Source organism: Cimex lectularius, unplaced genomic scaffold (genome assembly GCF_000648675.2).
Source record: "Cimex lectularius strain Harlan isolate CLEC.00 unplaced genomic scaffold, Clec_2.1 scaffold50, whole genome shotgun sequence".
Lineage (NCBI taxonomy): Eukaryota > Metazoa > Arthropoda > Insecta > Hemiptera > Cimicidae > Cimex > Cimex lectularius.
Window position 1 is genome coordinate 1,845,238 of NW_019392716.1, and position 16,181 is coordinate 1,861,418.

Sequence of the window (16,181 nt, forward strand, 5' to 3'; positions counted from 1 at the left end):
TTACTATTACTTTTATTGCAGGTTTTAAAAACCAGAACTATATAACTGCCTTACAATTTAGTACATAAGGAAAAATTTAGTGAAATTATTATAATGAAGTTTTAAACCTTTTTACAAATCTTACTTAATAAAAGACAATATAATACCAAATAGGTTTATTTTATTTTATTTATTTAATTATAAAGGCATACAACCACGATGGGTCAAAACTGCCTTGATGATGAATTAATCGATGAGAGAAGAAAACAGAGAGCGATAAGCCAGGAGGGGCAAGGACATCAAGAGCGGGTGCACCCCGACAGCGAACCAGACACCACAAGACCAGGCAAGTACCAGCTCCTCTCCACACAAGACCTTAGTGATGAGACAGTGGCAGACTTCTCAGAGGGCTGCGCATGGTGTGCCAGCATCCGCAGCCCTCCCAAGTTCCGGGGTTCAAACTCAACCCAAATAGGGTTTAACTTTCATTATAAATTAGGTCACATTGGAAAGGTAAACATAACATGTGGTGATTAGTGACCGTTAGTCGATGATTATTTGAAAATCATGAGATACGGTCTGTTGTGATGTAGGTTTCAGAAAAACGTTTTCTTTATCGTGCCAACGTTTCAATCTTTATTGACATAATCTTTAGGGCTCAAAGTGTTTGTTTTCTGTGTAATTGTGCTATTCTTGCATGTCGTGTTGAGAGTGGTAAACATAACATTTTTTAACAAAATTAATTTTGATTTAATTTCTGTAAAGCATTTTTTTTTAATTTCATCATTTTTAGACAATTCTTAATAGTGGATAAAGTAATTAATTTTACTATTTTATCCTGTGTAATCTTCTATGCATATGGAAACTTAAGTTAACCATTTATTACATGACATAAATTTAAAACAAAATAGAAAAATAAAATAGAAACAGTAAAATGGCGACATGTCACATAGCCGTTTGTTTTTAGAGGTTACATTGGACATTTTGCATTCACATAAAAAGGAAAACTAAACAATATTATTTATTACATTTTTGTTTTGAAATTACCCTTCAATTAAGTGGGACACATCGAGTAACCTTTATTTACATGCCAATACTTATGCAAGTTATGGTCCAAAATTAAGGGTTTCAACCTCGCAAGGTATGATCCTTCTTATTTCTTCAGCACAAGTTTCACCAGAGGATCGTGGTTTGGCCTGAAGGTTGAGATGTCCTGGCTTTAGCTGCCACTTCCGCCTTTTTGTTACTCCCCAAGGCCCAGACAACCACAGCTGTTTTGCTGGGACACTCCAGTTCCGAGTACCTCTCCAGCAAAAGTTCCCTTAATAACCTATTAAAAGCGTGTAAGATTATGGGGGGTGTCCTGGGATAATTTTTATCACTACCAAGAACTATGTAGTTGAAGATGGAGTATAGAGGCTTTAATTAATCAAAATCGATGGGCGCCTAACTTAAAAATGTCACAGAACTGTGCAGAGGTAGTCAGTAAGGTAGACAGCACCTCATCATCTTGAATCACCCAAAGCGTATGCCAAATCATACAATTCTATCAGGTAAACCCCCACTGTGAAGTGTTCGCACCCTCATTATGCTAGGTGCTGTGGCATCATTGTATTCAATTAAGTTCTATTGAAATGCTATTATAGCTAGTTGGAAATAAAACAAAGAGAGGATTGGAACTGATAAGGATTTTTTTCAAAATAAATTATTACATATATGTACATATATATTCCTTTTTTATTCTAAAATACTATACAATACTTTTTGTTTATTAAACTATTTTTTTCCAGTTGAAAACAAAGTAATAATTTTAAGAAAATACTGTACAAATAAAATCATTTTAAAAAAATTGGTTTTATGAGACAGTCAAAAATTATCTCCAACATTCATTGGTACATTCAAACCACGACAAAACTAAAAACATCTAAATGTAATAAATATTTAGTGCAGTCATATGTAATACATCATTATATAAAATGAATAAAAATAAACAAATAATTCCATATATAGAATATGTACTAAAAAGTGGTTTGGAATTATCACTTTACCGTACAAAAATAGTTATGTACATATAAAAAATATTGAAGAGTAACAATTATGAGAATTTAGAATAATACCCATCAATGCATAAAACCTAATGCTGGGTCATCTAGTTTTTCAGGGACAGATATGACCCTCATCGTGTTGGTGTAGCCAGAGCCCTTTTTCCATCCGGTCACGACAATGACCTGGTCATTACCTTTGAGAAAACCTTTGTGAAACCCCAATGCTAGGCCGTATATGATACGGGAGTCAATGTCTTTAAGCCAATCAGGCAACTGCGCTTCTAAAATGAACAAATTCCAAAAATGAAATTATTATTTAAGAAAAACAAAAAAGAAAAAGAAAAACATGCGATCATCTTCAAAATCAAAACTTGTTTTCTTCTCTTGTCAATAAATAAATAAAAAATTAAAAGTAATGATAACATATTGTATATAAACTACATTTAGAAGGTTATCATGTACAAAGATAGGCCATCCTGCAATGAGATAAATAAACATGCTTTAAAACATTTTTTTTTTTTTAACAGTATTGCTATTAAGAAGTTGTCACTGGATCTAAAAAAGAAAAACATCTACTTAGGGATTCAAACAGTACTCAAAAACAGTAGCCATGCTGCATATATGTAACTAAAATTTGAAAAATAAAAAACCACATCCAAAACTATCTCACTCAACCTTTCAATACTCACTCTTTACTAAAATATCTAGCTCTGAATCTTCCACTGAAAAACAAAATACAATTTCTTCAAATTTTTATCTAAACTAGAAAACAGATCATGTCAAGAGTTCGCTGATTGAAAACTTTAGAATATCTTATATTACCTTTTGATTAAAGACATTTTTTTTTTTATAATTAGAAACAATGCTCTTGATATTAAACAGGTAAGTTTCTAAATTTTTTGGGTTGCTAAGTTTTTACGGTTATCAGTTTTGGGTCAACAAATATCTAGTGGTCATCACTCATTATTAACTCTTTCTCCTGTTTTCTTCTTAACTTCCTAAACTCTGGTTATTAACTCAGGTGGTCAAATTATTAATTAAAGAACAAGAAGACAATACATTCATTGTATGACAACAGAAATGTTTATTTCCCCGCCTACTTACAAAGCACTGCTAGCGACGGGAGCCCAGCCCTCCGACCAAAAACCTGAAAAGAGGGTCAAGGAATCACCATGTGTTTTCCTAGTGGAAAGGCTGGGGTTGAAAAGATGTACATAATATGAACCTTGAGATCGAATCATCACTTAAACCGTTGTGGCCACCAATGCCCCTGACATTTCTTTTAAAAAATTAGGAGGAGAATATAATTTACATGTATAAAATTTTCGGATAATTTGTAAATTGAAAAATACAATTTTTTTTACTAGGGTTTAGCAGCAGAGGTCCTACCAAATCTCAGAGTGCAGGTGTTTTTGGAGGAAAAAACATTAGTATGTTACATTCGAAAGCAGGGCTGCTGGATTCGAACCCGGGATTTTACCTTACAATGACGAGCGCCATGTCAACAGTTTAACTATTCAGGTTCCGACACCCCTTTACAATAGTTGTTTCAAAAATTAATCATTCATTTTATTTTTTATTTCTTATTGTATCTTATTCTGTTTGTCTGTCTGTCTGAGTGAGAAATACTGTGAATTGTAATATTTCTTTCTTCCTAAAATCTAACATACAGGGTGTCCCAGAGTAATAATTTTTGGGTAATAATACACTCTATTAACAACTTCTAACATATAGTTCCTATACCCATATTCAGACCCTGAGTTACGATTTTTTGTAAATTTTTTCACGGAAACATTACGTTACTTGAGAAAAACTCAAATATCTATCATCACTGTTGTGGATTCAACACCACTTGATTTACTACTGAACAACACCTCTTTAAGGAATCTTCAAATTTAGAAATCCATGACAATACCATCAGGGGAACAAGGTGGCCACGAGATGACTCCTCCCCTACCAATCTTTAAATGAGATATTACTAGTTCAACCAGGCATGCAATTGTTGGGTGTAGATGTAGTTTAGTAGTGAACAGAGCTGAAGATTTAAGGATTAAAATCCTTGAAGTATCTGATAAACACAAAACCAATTTACCCCCACGAGTAACTATAGGTGCTATGAGAAAAAGAGCATGGATGAGTGTCAGACATTGTCGCCATAATTTTAAAAACAATTTGTAATGTTTAATGCTTGTAAATCCTTCTTTGTCATTCAAAAACCAAACTTTATGGTAGTTTTCAAATGTGAACATTTGTTAAGGTACTTAATTGAAAATTATATCATACGAAAATAGTATAAGGCAAATTTAATGTGTAAGTGTTAGCCCTGATGATTGATATATGTTTTTCTCCAGTAATTATTTAATTAGTTATCTGTTTATTATTTTCAATTTTCATACAAATTTTGTTATTAATTTTCTCAAGTAGTGCAACTTTCCATGGGAAAACTAATAAAAAATCATAACTCGTCAGGGTATAGGGATTGTATGTTGGAAGTTGTTGCAAATAGGGTGTACTATCACCCAAAATTTTTTTTGCAATTCTCTGGGACACCCTGTCTATTAAACAATAAACAAATTTCCAAATGTATGAATAATACAAATTTGCATTTCCCTCAATAATACGTTTAAGGAAAATGAAATTTCATAAATTATTTGATTAAGTCGAGAATTTCTTTAATCAAAATCTACTGTAATTTGGATTAGATGGCAATCAATTAATGTACTTCAATTGTATTTCCTACGAATACCTTGTATTTTTTGTATACTGTAATGAATGTATAGAAGCTTTTTTTTTTAAATTATTATTATTTTTGTGGGACGGACAAGTTAGTTTTGATTTGTTTCTATAGAACAGCTGCTTCCATCTTCCATCACCTTCTCCTCCTCATCAACTGCGCGAACAAGTTTTAAACTGTTTGCATAACCGGAACCTTGCTTCCAACCCTTAATCACAGTTAACAAATCACGATTTTGTATTATACCCCTCTTGACCGCAAGAGAAATCCCAAATTTTATTCTTGAATCCATTTCCTGCTTCCAATCCGGCAGAAGTGGTTCTAAAGAAATAAAACGGTTTTTGTTATGATTCGTTACTCAAATTAAATATTATGGAATAAGATCATTGAATTAAGCTTAGAGCAAGGGCTTAAAATAGCCAAACGGAACTATACTTAAGAGATATATGAACATAACAAAATATTCAATTAGTGGAGTAACTGTTTATTCGGGATAAGTTGTTTTCGTTTGGTGGTTCAAAGTTTTTCATCAATTCGTCCAATTCTAATGTCTGTTGGGGATGAGCACTTCTCTTCTTCTCATAAACGATTATGACATTAGATCTTAAAGAAATCATTTTATGGTAATATCCAAAAATGATGCCAGCTTTAATTTGGCCGAGAATCTCCTTTGCAAAATCATCACTTACAGGCTCTGTAGAAATGATGCAAGTACAGTAATGTAGTTATTTTTCATTATTAAAATCTATATATTATTTTTGATAAATAATTTTTTATTTAAAATTGACTATAACGCGGTTGCACTATCCTCTTTTAATCAGAATTTATTTTTGCATTTATTATCCAGCAAATGTGGCAGAATCAAATGTAAAAGACTGCATAAGAATTTCATAGTTAATATTTTTATAGCTTTATATAAACAATTTATTATAACTTAAAATAACCCTTTTTTTTTCTACTGAAGTAAAAAACAATTAAACAACATGTAAAATGACAAATGATGGTAGTGATATTTTACTTACGAACTTAAAAAAATTATAAATTACAACAAACAAACGAATAAATATAAATGTTTATTGATTTTGTGTGTGTATGTGTGTAGGATGTGGTCATTTATTTCAGCCCATGGGATTGTTATAACGAAACATTGGTATTAACGCTAACTTTCATCCTGTTTTTAACAGAAGTTGTACTAAAGCGCTTTTCTGAAAGGTACTCATTCTCTACTCTGTTATGCGACAATAAGGCTGACAATGTAGACACATCAGTTAATCCTCCATCCTCAGTTAATGACACAACTCTCATAGTATTAGTATATCCAGCACCCTGTCTCCACCCAGTAACAATAATGACCGTGTCACTAAATTTGACCAACTTCAGCTTAAAGCCAACTTGCAAGCCAAATTTAAGCCTTTCGTCTATATCAAGCGTCCAATCCGGGATGCGAGGCTCTGTAGAAATTATAATATATTTGAATTTTATATGGAATCAACTACCAATTATCCCTTCAGAACTGAAGAAGGTGTAAAAAATAGATTAAAGAAATTCTTATAATGATATAAAAAAAGTTCTACCTTCACAAAATCCAAGAAAAGTTAAATTTTATTTTAAAATCGAAGAACATTTATTTAAAAACATAATAAATAACTAGCCACTTGTAGATTACAAATGAAATAATGAAATGACTTAAAGTCAAGCGGGTAACGAATGCGAGCTTTCCTCTTTTATGGCATCTTCTTTCACGTAAATGATACGCAAAGTGTTTGTAAATCCAGCTCCCTGTTTCCAACCCGTGATTACAACAACAGGATCGCCAGCATGCAAAACATTTCTTTTCGACACCATATGCATAGCAAACTTTATTCTCTCTTCTACATCTTTTATCCAATCATTAAGTGGCTCCTCTGTAGAAATCAAATGTAGAGGTATTGTGTGTTATATTTATTTATATATATTTTTTTAAACCATTTATGGGGTGCAGAGTAGTAGTGTACAGTAAGTTCTGTTTGCAATATAAAAAATGGAGCTTTGTTACAGTCTTTCTTTGTAATATACTACTTCGTTTTTGTAATTGTGTAGTAACATCTCTACTTTTTTTTNTATAATTTTTATTATATAACATGGATTTTTTAATATAGTTATTGTCTTTTTTCTATCATTTATTTAAGCTGTTTTTAAAAAGTAGGCTTCTACAATTAATTCTTAGCATCTGTGTGCCATAAATGGCATGATAATGCAAACTGATACCAAAGCCCACCAAAAGGTCACTATTTACCTACCTTCCAAAAACGGCTGAAATATAAATGTGATAATAAAAATAATCCACAATGAAATAAATAAAAAAAGGGAAAATTTGCATAGAAATAATAATTTAAAAAAAATCTTTTGTACAAAAGTTATTAATTTAATACAGTGGTACCTTGAGATATATATAACATTAAGTAGATATGAGTTTAATTCTTCCTATAACCGAGCTCGGAAGTCAAAATGTTTGTACCTCAAATCAATTTTCCCAATTGAAGTTAATTGAAATGAGATTAATTCATACCAACCCTCAAAAAACAACTAATGTTTTTTATACTAATGTAATAACGAATATTGCATACAAATAAAATAAAACCAAATACATACAAACATATGTATATATGTAAATAACTGTAAATACATTTAAAAAAATTAAAACTAAACACATAAATGCTTCTAGAGTGTGGTAAACATGTAAAACAAGTGAGTGAACGGGAAATCTGAGCATTTGGTGGTTGACGCTACAGTTGGGGACCACGCTATCTGAGTGGTCAGCTGGTAGACTCTCAGCTCATTGATCCTGCAGTCTATGGTTCAATTTTTACTGTCGCCCCTGGCCTTTTTTCACACTATCCCTCCCTCCCCTACATTAATGCACCATCAAATACACAAAAAATTAATTGATTAATTAATTTAAAAAAATTCAACCTATTGATGGCTTGTATCTATTTAAAACGGAAAAAAATGTACCTCGGTACCACTGTATTCTGTAGTGAAATATTACATGTTCCTAGTACACCCTTAACCATTGATTTGATGCGCATAAAAACCTATAATTTGCATTTACTTGTTAAAATGTGTTTGTGTTGTTTGTGTTATGTAAGGATGTTATTCACAGTGCATTAAGCCGTAATAATTAAAGTCAGTTCACAGATATTTCTTAAGACCTAATAATTAGAGAAAAACTTACTTTCAAAAAGCACAGGCATTATCCCTCTATATAAGTGGGCTTGCCGAGCTACTTGAGGATGCCTGGTGACAGCGATGATCGGACACTTGGGTTTATATTTTGAAATCAAATGAGCCGAGCGTCCACTGGTTGTTATAACCAGAATTGCCGATGCCAAGGCTTTGGCTGAGGCCTCTACGGCAGCAATTGCCACACTGTGAGTAGCATCTATCGGTGGTACAACCTGTGAATAAATATATTTTTTAAAAAATCAGTTTTAAAGTTTGATGAATTTGTGATTTACCTTGCTAGCCAAGTCAGAAAACAGTTGCTTGTGCCAGATTGCTGCTTCGGCCTCTTTGCATATGTTGTTCATGACTTTGACGCATTCGATGGGATATTCACCTTTAGCAGTTTCACCGGAGAGCATGACGCAGTCAGCTCCGTCCAAAACGGCATTAGCGATATCCGAGCTCTCAGCTCTTGTCGGTCTCGGCTTTTTTATCATGGACTCTAACATTTGGGTAGCACAAATTACTGGCTTACCAACCTATTAACATTTATGTGTTACAGTTTTTATTAATAGGTAATAACTTTAAACAAAGATTACCTTATTACATCTGGCTATCATGCATTTTTGAGCCAAGAAGACCTTTTCAGGAGGGATTTCAATACCGAGGTCACCTCTAGCAACCATTATTCCATCAGCAGCTTCAATGATTTCATCCAAATTTTTCATTCCCTGGTGATTCTCAATTTTGGCAATGATAAGGATGTTTCGACCGGCGTCACCTGAATAAAACCAAAGCAAATTTATTATTAAGGCAGAAGGTAAAATAATTTATACTTATAATGAGTATTTAATTTTTTCACTTTACTAGTTTCTTGATCGGTATTATTAATTGAAGAAATTGATTAATTATTTACTATCCAATACCCCACCAACATGATGAAACATAAATCTAATGGCCTTTTTAACTGTCTACCAGACAAAATGCTGTTGAACCACACCAATCCAACATAAATTATTTTTATTTCTATGTATTGAAAAATGATAAACCCAGGTTATGTTTATATCCTACATAAATTCTATTTAAATTTCTTACCGAGAATTTCTCTTATTTCATTTACAGCCGATCCATTTCTAATGAACGATGCAAATATCATGTCTACTCCCTGCTGTACACCGAACAAAAGGTCATTTCTATCTTTTTCAGAAACAGCTGGAAGATCAACAGGAATTCCAGGAAGGTTGACACCTTTTTTACTGCCAAGCATTCCACCGTTTTCGACTTTGCAAGCTAAACTGTTTCCAACTAAAAAATATAATGCATACATAAATATTTAAAATGATATAAATCAAAATCTGTAATTAATATAAAAATCAATACCAGTTTGTTTAACGACAAGCGAAATAAGGCCGTCATCGATGAATATTGTAGCACCGGGTTTGGTAACTTTAGTGATATTTGGGTAATCAACAAAAATGTCTTTCTTTGTACATTTTTCGGCAAATTGTTTATCTGTTGTAATTCGCACTGTGTCTCCTTTTACAAGCTCGATCTCTGCATTGGGACCCTTGAGAAAAATCATAAATGTAATTGATGTTTATTTAAATTTACGATTTAATACATACATCTTCTAGGATCCCAGTTCGTATTTCAGGCCCCTTTGTGTCCAAAGCGATGCCGATCGATACAAGGCTTCCACTCTTTGTGCTGTAATTTTGTACAGCTTCCCTTATATTCTTGATCGTATTCGCATGGTAATCGTGGCTACCGTGGGAAAAGTTCAAACGAGCAATGTTCATACCAGTATCAATCATCTTTTCCAAAACAGAGATGCTGGCTGAAGAGGGCCCTGGGGAAGGAAAAAGTGCAAATAAAACTTTTCAACATAAAAATTGAATTATTACCTATTGTGCAAATGATGCTGGTATTCCTCACATAAGAGGCCTTGGAATCTATGTTCAGCTCGCATAGATGGTCTACAAATGTAGGTGCAAGACAGGCTCGCATCTGCATCGAAGGTGCTCCGTCTTCCATCTAAACAAAAAGTAAACAATTGACAAAGCAATTTAAAAAACTTTAAATTTGAAAAAAAAATATATATATAAAATAGAGGTAATATGTTGTATTTTAAACACAGATTTTTCTCAAATGTTTTTTGAGCAATCATAATTGCACTCGCGTAGTTTTCAGCTTCACAGAAAAACATTGAATCATGGACATGTATGTAACCCATCCCGTCCAAAACCCTAAGCTACCTAACCAACCCATGAGCACTCAATGTGGAAACGTGAAATCGAAGAGGTGAAAATGGCAGTCGAAAGCTAGTTTTTTCTAATACATAACTTAAACACTGTTACACAACAATATCGATTTAAATCATACAGACTAATAAAAAAATATAATAAAGTCCCTTCAGAATGGTTTGAAGGTTTTAAAATTTAACAATAACCAGAAAGACAAGTTATTTTTAAAATGACATTTAAAAATATAACAATACTTGCCATTGATGATATTTTAAAAATTAGCAGTTCAACCTTCTTGATAATCTAGAGAAAACTAAACCCAATTTAAATCATGGGATTTTGAGATTAGCAAGAATGTGAATGTAAAAGAGCAAAGAGAAAGTCTGCGATAGAGAAATAATTGTGTGAAAGTACACTTTATCAAAAATGCAATACTACAACACAAGTTGTTTAAATTTAATAAATATTTATCCATAATATTGGATAAATATTTATGATGGAAATTAAATGGTTTTACAATATGTATAAGGTTTGAAAAGTATACTTTGTTTGTACTTAAAACTGTTCATCATAATTTCTTGACATTAGTTGTTTAAATATCACCAATCTAGGATGCTCGAGGCTTTTCATTTGTGGGTGGTAAAAAAGTAGTAAGGCACTACTTATTCATTGGCTTTGTACAGCCTGTCTTGACAAAACAACACACATTCTCACTACAGTGTCAATGTTAGTTATTTGTTATTGTTAATTAAAATCATAAAATTCTTTTTTTTGGGTCAAGCTTAAACAGAAATTAGCCATTTTTACAAGATTTTGAGGCTGATATCTCTACTACCTATTAAACTTATATATTATACTATTGTTAATAAAACGCTACGTGGCTTTCAGGTCAAAGTGGCTCCAGACATACAGGATTCGCCATATCCCTAATGATGGTGCTTAGTTATTTACCGAGCAATAATAATTGCTCGGTTAATTGTCAGTTTTCTTGTTCACTTCACAGTGCTCTTGTTCAAAGTAGCTGAACACAAAGTATCCACACATTTGGAAATCAACTATACTGTTGATACTGTCGAGGTATCAACTAACAAACTTGGAGTTCCTCAATCTGAACCAATAATTTGGAATGCATCTCTTCTGAATGGCAAAAATTGGAACAAAGTTTTCGATGCATGGAAATGGATTGAAAGTAAGATGGGACAGTACTCTGTGACTGAGTTTGTAGCTAGTTTCACTTTTGTCCATCACACTCCACGTAAGTTGAGGGCTTGCACAGCACTTGACAACGTATTCGCTGTTCCTGCACAAAGTGAAGGGGGGGTACACAGAGGCACTCTATTTGGGGAATGCCAAGATGAGCATCTCAAGACCTGGCAAATATTCGGCGGAAATTGGCGTACAATCATCATTTACAAAAAGTGAATCTACATACCAACTCCACTTTCATCATTTCTATTAGTTCAGTAATAATAATGAATTTTGGGGGACCCCTGTTAGCGCGTTAAGTTGTTAGGGCGTCCTATTTTCATGGTTTGAATTACAGCAGAGCCAATGATTTTTTAATTAATTATATTTTTCTTCTTCCTAAATGTAGTATTTTATGAGGGTTTACTCTAAGAAGCACATGGTTTTTATTTTTTTACAAAAAGTTAAGTTTTTACAAAAAATGTATCCTTTTTATTTCTCGCTCATCATCAGGCTACCCTCGTGGTGTCGCTTACTCTCCCACATCATTTTCATCCTGTAAAATCATAATTGTCACTGAGTTGTGTCATTCAATCATAAAGGTGAGAAATAATTGTCTCCATCCATGCCGATCATCAGGAGAGATTTTTCACAATATGAAAATACTTGGGAGAGTAAGCATGACCCCGATGGTTTCTGATGATGGGCGTGAAATAGCCTGAAAAAAGGATAAATATTTTTGAAATAAACTAACCTTTTGTAAAGGAATCAAACTCGTCGGCCCCTCGTCCACGAAACCCAATGGGTAGTTGGACGTTAAGCCCTTCCATATGACAATATGACAGATATTAACTTTCTTAATAATGAATTTTTTAAATTTATTTATTCACTTTTCTTTTTTATGGGGTTTATAACAGCAGAAGTCATATTAACCTTCGAGGGGCTGGTATTTTTGAGAAAAAAACCTATATCTAAGTATGTCGGATGCAAATGCAGGGCTATTGGATTCGAACCCAGGATCTTCACAAGTGATGAGTGATGTGTCAATGCCTAAACCATTGCAGCCACCAATGTTCTCCTAACATGAATTTTTATTGATTTTATGCTTGTTTTGTTAGCGACTTTCTATTTAGCTCACTAATATCTTTGTTTTCCTAACGTTTTTTAGTTTACTGAGTGTGGCCAAATTTAATAAGAAAAGCCTTCTGGCCCCACACATATAATTTATGGACATTGGTTTAGTGTGGCCAACATGTACTTCTACTACATGTAAAAGTCTCATAGTAGGTAGAATATTATTAATATCAACAGACTGCAGTATTGGTTTTGTATGATAAAAATTTAGTGAGAAAGTCCCAGATTTCAGGCCATTTTAGAGTATTAGAGTCAATGGGATTTTGACTTATTATGGCCAAAATGTCATTTCTAAAACTTTTTCAGCTGTTGTGGTCAACTTAATTGATTCATGTGTTTGCTTTTTTTTACATACATTGTCATGGTTTTGAAGTTAGTTAAGTGTGCTTGATTATTTGAACTCATAAGCCACATAGTCTACACATTATGCAGATAACACATTTTCACAGTTTGTTTATGTTGTCAAATCTTCAAATAAATTCCCTACTGATATTCAGGCAAAATTGAATCATAAAATATTCACAATTTCAGAGGGTACTAGTACTAGCTAATTGCGGCCAATCTGAACACCAAAAGATTTCAATTTCACATTTTAACAAGCTTTTTTTTAATTATTTGGTTCATTCATAAAAAACCTATGTTATCTTATCTTGATAATATTGTTATTATTTATTTTATTCAATAGATTTTTTTAAATTTATTTTTTATCTTAACTCACTCTTTTCCACAGATGGAGACAATGAAATGGACCTTTTGTTTGTCTCCATCAGTGAAATAGGGCGACTTAAGATTTTTAAAAAAAATTTACATTATTTAGAAGATGCTCTATGCATGGCCAATTATATGAATTAATAAAATTCACTATGTTTAAATGTTGAAATAATACCACATTACAAAAAATTTCCACAAAAAAATATTAATCTTTCAGTTTAGGCCACGATTACACAATAATAAACTTTTTTCTCAATAGTTGTGTGTGTTTAATGTGGCTAATATACAATGGTGACCCACTAATCAAAAAGTTCGCCACATCCCAATACATTTCAGTCTAAAAAGTCGAAAGTTAGTTCACAACATACATTGCATGTTTTTTTATATTCCAATTAAATTCAATGGTATTAATGGTCAGTTATTGTTGCATTACACTGCCTGTTACCTACAGTAGTCTGTAGTTTGATTGTCTGCCTACTGCACTGTTTTGGCCTATCATAAGCGTTTAGTATCATGGTGTATCACATGATCCAGTGTGTTTATACATTCATTCCTTTTAATAAAACTGTTTTACTGTTTGCGTCAATATTATTGCAGGTATGCTGAGAGACTGTATCTCATCATTAAGACCACAGAAGTAACAAACATTTTGACAAGTTTTTGTATTGGTTTCTTTTTTTTTTTTTTTAATTGGGTGTAATACTATCATAAATCTATATATGTTTAGTGGTAATAATTGACCATATTAATTATTTCAATTAATTATTGTTTTTTATTTTATTTAAGATCTTGATTGAGATGAAAAAGTTAGTGTCACAATAAGGATTCGAACCCATGACCTTCGCCGCAATACACCACTGCTCTAACCACTTCTGCACATTTATTATAAAAAAGAAATTTTTTAACCAGAGTTCGCAACAGCAGAGGTCATATTGGCCCTCTGGGTGCCGGTGATTTTGAAAAAAGCCCATTTATAAGTATGTCGGGTTCAAGTGAAGGGCTGCTTGATTTATACCTAGGACCTTTAACTTACAGAGATGAGCCATGTCAACGTCTAAACTTCTGGGGCCACCAACGCCCCTGACCTTTTTTTTTTTTTAACAAGGCAAACCCACATCACCCCCACTGTTTTCATATCCGATAGTCTTGTTTTTTAATTTTTATTTATTTATTTTTCAACTGCATACAAAATGCAACAAGCAAAAATTATGTTATTTACAATAATATACATATACATATGAACATACAAAATAATGTATGCATATTTACATGTCTGGCATGATTTGAACGGCCACTATCCTGTGAAAGTGGCTGTTATGACATGAAGTCATGCAGTCCCTAGAGTTGCCGAAGTTACAAAATCAGATGGCAGTGAGACTAACTGCACTTCAATCTTCTGTAAGGGTTGAAAGAAAGGGTTGGGCTGGACAGCGTGCGAATTAACAGGTTCACGAAAGGATAGTTTGGAGTGAGATTTATTGTAGCGAGACTGGGGGGTTTGGGACGTAAGGTAAATTGAGATTGGAGTGAATAGTACAACTGGCAATGTAGAAAATAGAGCATCAACTATCGTGCGAAGGATTTTGGATATCGTTATTGGATCGCTTGGCTGTCTTGTATAGTTCAAGTCCATAGGTCCAAATTGGGGCGATTAACGTAGTGTATAATAGTTTTTTTTTGTTGTTACATCAGTTTAGATCTTTTGTCAAGTAATCTCTCCAGCATTTTATAGAAAAATTAAGCGTTTTAAAAGCATTTTAAAGAAAAATCAACCGAACACAATAGTACCAAACGAGAGACAAGGCAATACGACCTTCAAGTCATCTTCATAGCCTGAGTCTTCGGTGGTCCAAGTCATGCCTGATTTCAAGCGATTCCCTTTGCCACTGAGCCTGTAAGTCCGACTCAGCCGCCTGACGATGAGCAAAACCGAATACATCGTCTTTCAAAGGTATTAATAGAACCTAAGGGACGCCTATATTTCAACCGGGAAGGTGTCTCGTTGCCAAAATTTAATTAGACTGCGACAAATGTTCGCATCTGATTTAGAGACGAAGAAAAAATCACAGAAATTCGTTTCCATGGAGCTCTTCCGAACGCCGTCTCGTCTGAAATTCAATAATAGAAAGATACAAAATAAAATGATTTACCGTTGATCTTTTTTCCTTTTCTTTAACACGGTGCACGATCGAGTTTGTCGAGGAAGAGGATTAGGGTGGGACACGAGCTGTATGTCTGATCGTCTCGATCACTGTGGGGTAAATGAATAAGAAATAATTAAAAATACAGCTGTTTAATCAAAACAGCACAGAATTGTGTCATCTGTCTGAAGGGTACGACTTACGCCGCTACCTGTACCTGGCACTGACGGAAATGGCCAATTAAACTTTTTTTTTATAACAAAGCCTATTTAACATAGCAATATTTTTATTTTCTGGCCGTAAGAAAATGTTTAAAAAAAATTCCTAATGGTAAAACAACTTGTTGATTCTTCAAGACTTACAAATCTTCCCGATTCCGTCCTTTGCCGCTCGATAGCTTTCATGGCTCGGCGTTCTCTGTTCTGTAAGACAAACAAAACTAAACAATCTTTACCGCAGGGAAGCGTTTCGTTTATTAAGATTATCTGTATTATTGACCCGCCGATAACGTTTGCTCGTTAAAAAAAAAATATTAATTACATTTTAAGAAGTATACGATTTACATCAGATTACATTTTACACTCCCTCCCGCTTTGATGTAGCAACACGTGGCTGCAGAAAGCACATTTGAATTTTCCGACAATAAATTCCATATTTCTCTAATTTTAAAATAATGAGAGAAAAAATCAATAGAATCTGTTGGGTTTGGAGTCTCTGGCATGTCTCTGGGTGACTTTTCAAAATTGAAACGACTAGAAAACAAGAATCCACTGGACTATGGCCTTGGATTAACAAAGTGGGGATT

At 33.3% G+C, this 16,181-nt stretch overlaps 1 protein-coding gene across 10 annotated transcripts; it reads right to left on the reverse strand.

Moving 5' to 3' along the window:
• Positions 1-1,698: 1,698 nt before the first annotated feature.
• Positions 1,699-16,103, reverse strand: LOC106664288 (pyruvate kinase-like). Of its 10 annotated transcripts, none has more exons than XM_014389876.2 (10): positions 15,049-15,251; positions 9,867-9,996; positions 9,588-9,811; positions 9,343-9,529; positions 9,058-9,267; positions 8,562-8,743; positions 8,256-8,501; positions 7,973-8,195; positions 2,714-2,746; positions 1,699-2,305 (listed from the first exon to the last, which is right to left on the reverse strand). In XM_014389876.2, the coding sequence occupies exons 1-10, from the start codon at positions 15,172-15,174 to the stop codon at positions 2,100-2,102; spliced, it is 1,767 nt and encodes a 588-aa protein (XP_014245362.1). In that variant the 5' UTR covers positions 15,175-15,251; the 3' UTR covers positions 1,699-2,099. The 10 variants fall into 10 exon arrangements, with proteins under 10 accessions (XP_014245362.1, XP_014245367.1, XP_024082319.1 ...); XM_024226551.1 differs by lacking the exons at positions 1,699-2,305; positions 2,714-2,746 and adding exons at positions 3,512-4,336; positions 4,815-5,079 and having other exon boundaries at positions 15,049-15,250; XM_024226550.1 differs by lacking the exons at positions 1,699-2,305; positions 2,714-2,746; positions 15,049-15,251 and adding exons at positions 5,812-6,209; positions 15,739-15,798; positions 15,917-16,103.
• Positions 16,104-16,181: the final 78 nt, after the last annotated feature.